Source organism: Monoraphidium neglectum (assembly GCF_000611645.1).
Source record: "Monoraphidium neglectum strain SAG 48.87 unplaced genomic scaffold scaffold03363, whole genome shotgun sequence".
NCBI classification, from domain to species: Eukaryota; Viridiplantae; Chlorophyta; class Chlorophyceae; order Sphaeropleales; family Selenastraceae; genus Monoraphidium; species Monoraphidium neglectum.
Window position 1 is genome coordinate 7,045 of NW_014010265.1, and position 238 is coordinate 7,282.

The 238-nt window shown below is 73.5% G+C and overlaps 1 protein-coding gene across 1 annotated transcript; it reads left to right on the plus strand.

Annotated features, from left to right (window-relative positions):
• MNEG_12665 (hypothetical protein) lies at positions 1-222 on the plus strand (the record flags this gene model as incomplete). The annotated part of the gene is made up of 1 exon (XM_014038864.1): positions 1-222. A coding segment is annotated over one exon (222 nt), but the record flags the coding sequence as incomplete, so codon positions are not given.
• Positions 223-238: the final 16 nt, after the last annotated feature.

A 238-nucleotide genomic window follows, 5' to 3' on the forward strand; every position in this document is an offset into this window, starting at 1 on the left:
ATGGCTCGTGCGCTTTTCATGGCGGTGGCCGCCCTGGCCGTGTTTGTTCTTGTCACTCCCGCCCTCGCGGCCCGGGACCTCAAGACCGTCTCGCCCGTTGTGGGAAGCGTGACTGGCGCCGTCGGCGGCCTGCTCACGGGCGGCAGCCTGCCCACCCTGCCCACCGGCAGCCTGCCCACCCTGCCCACGGGCGTGCCGACCCTGCCCGCCCTGCCCACCGGCGTGCCCACCCTACCCA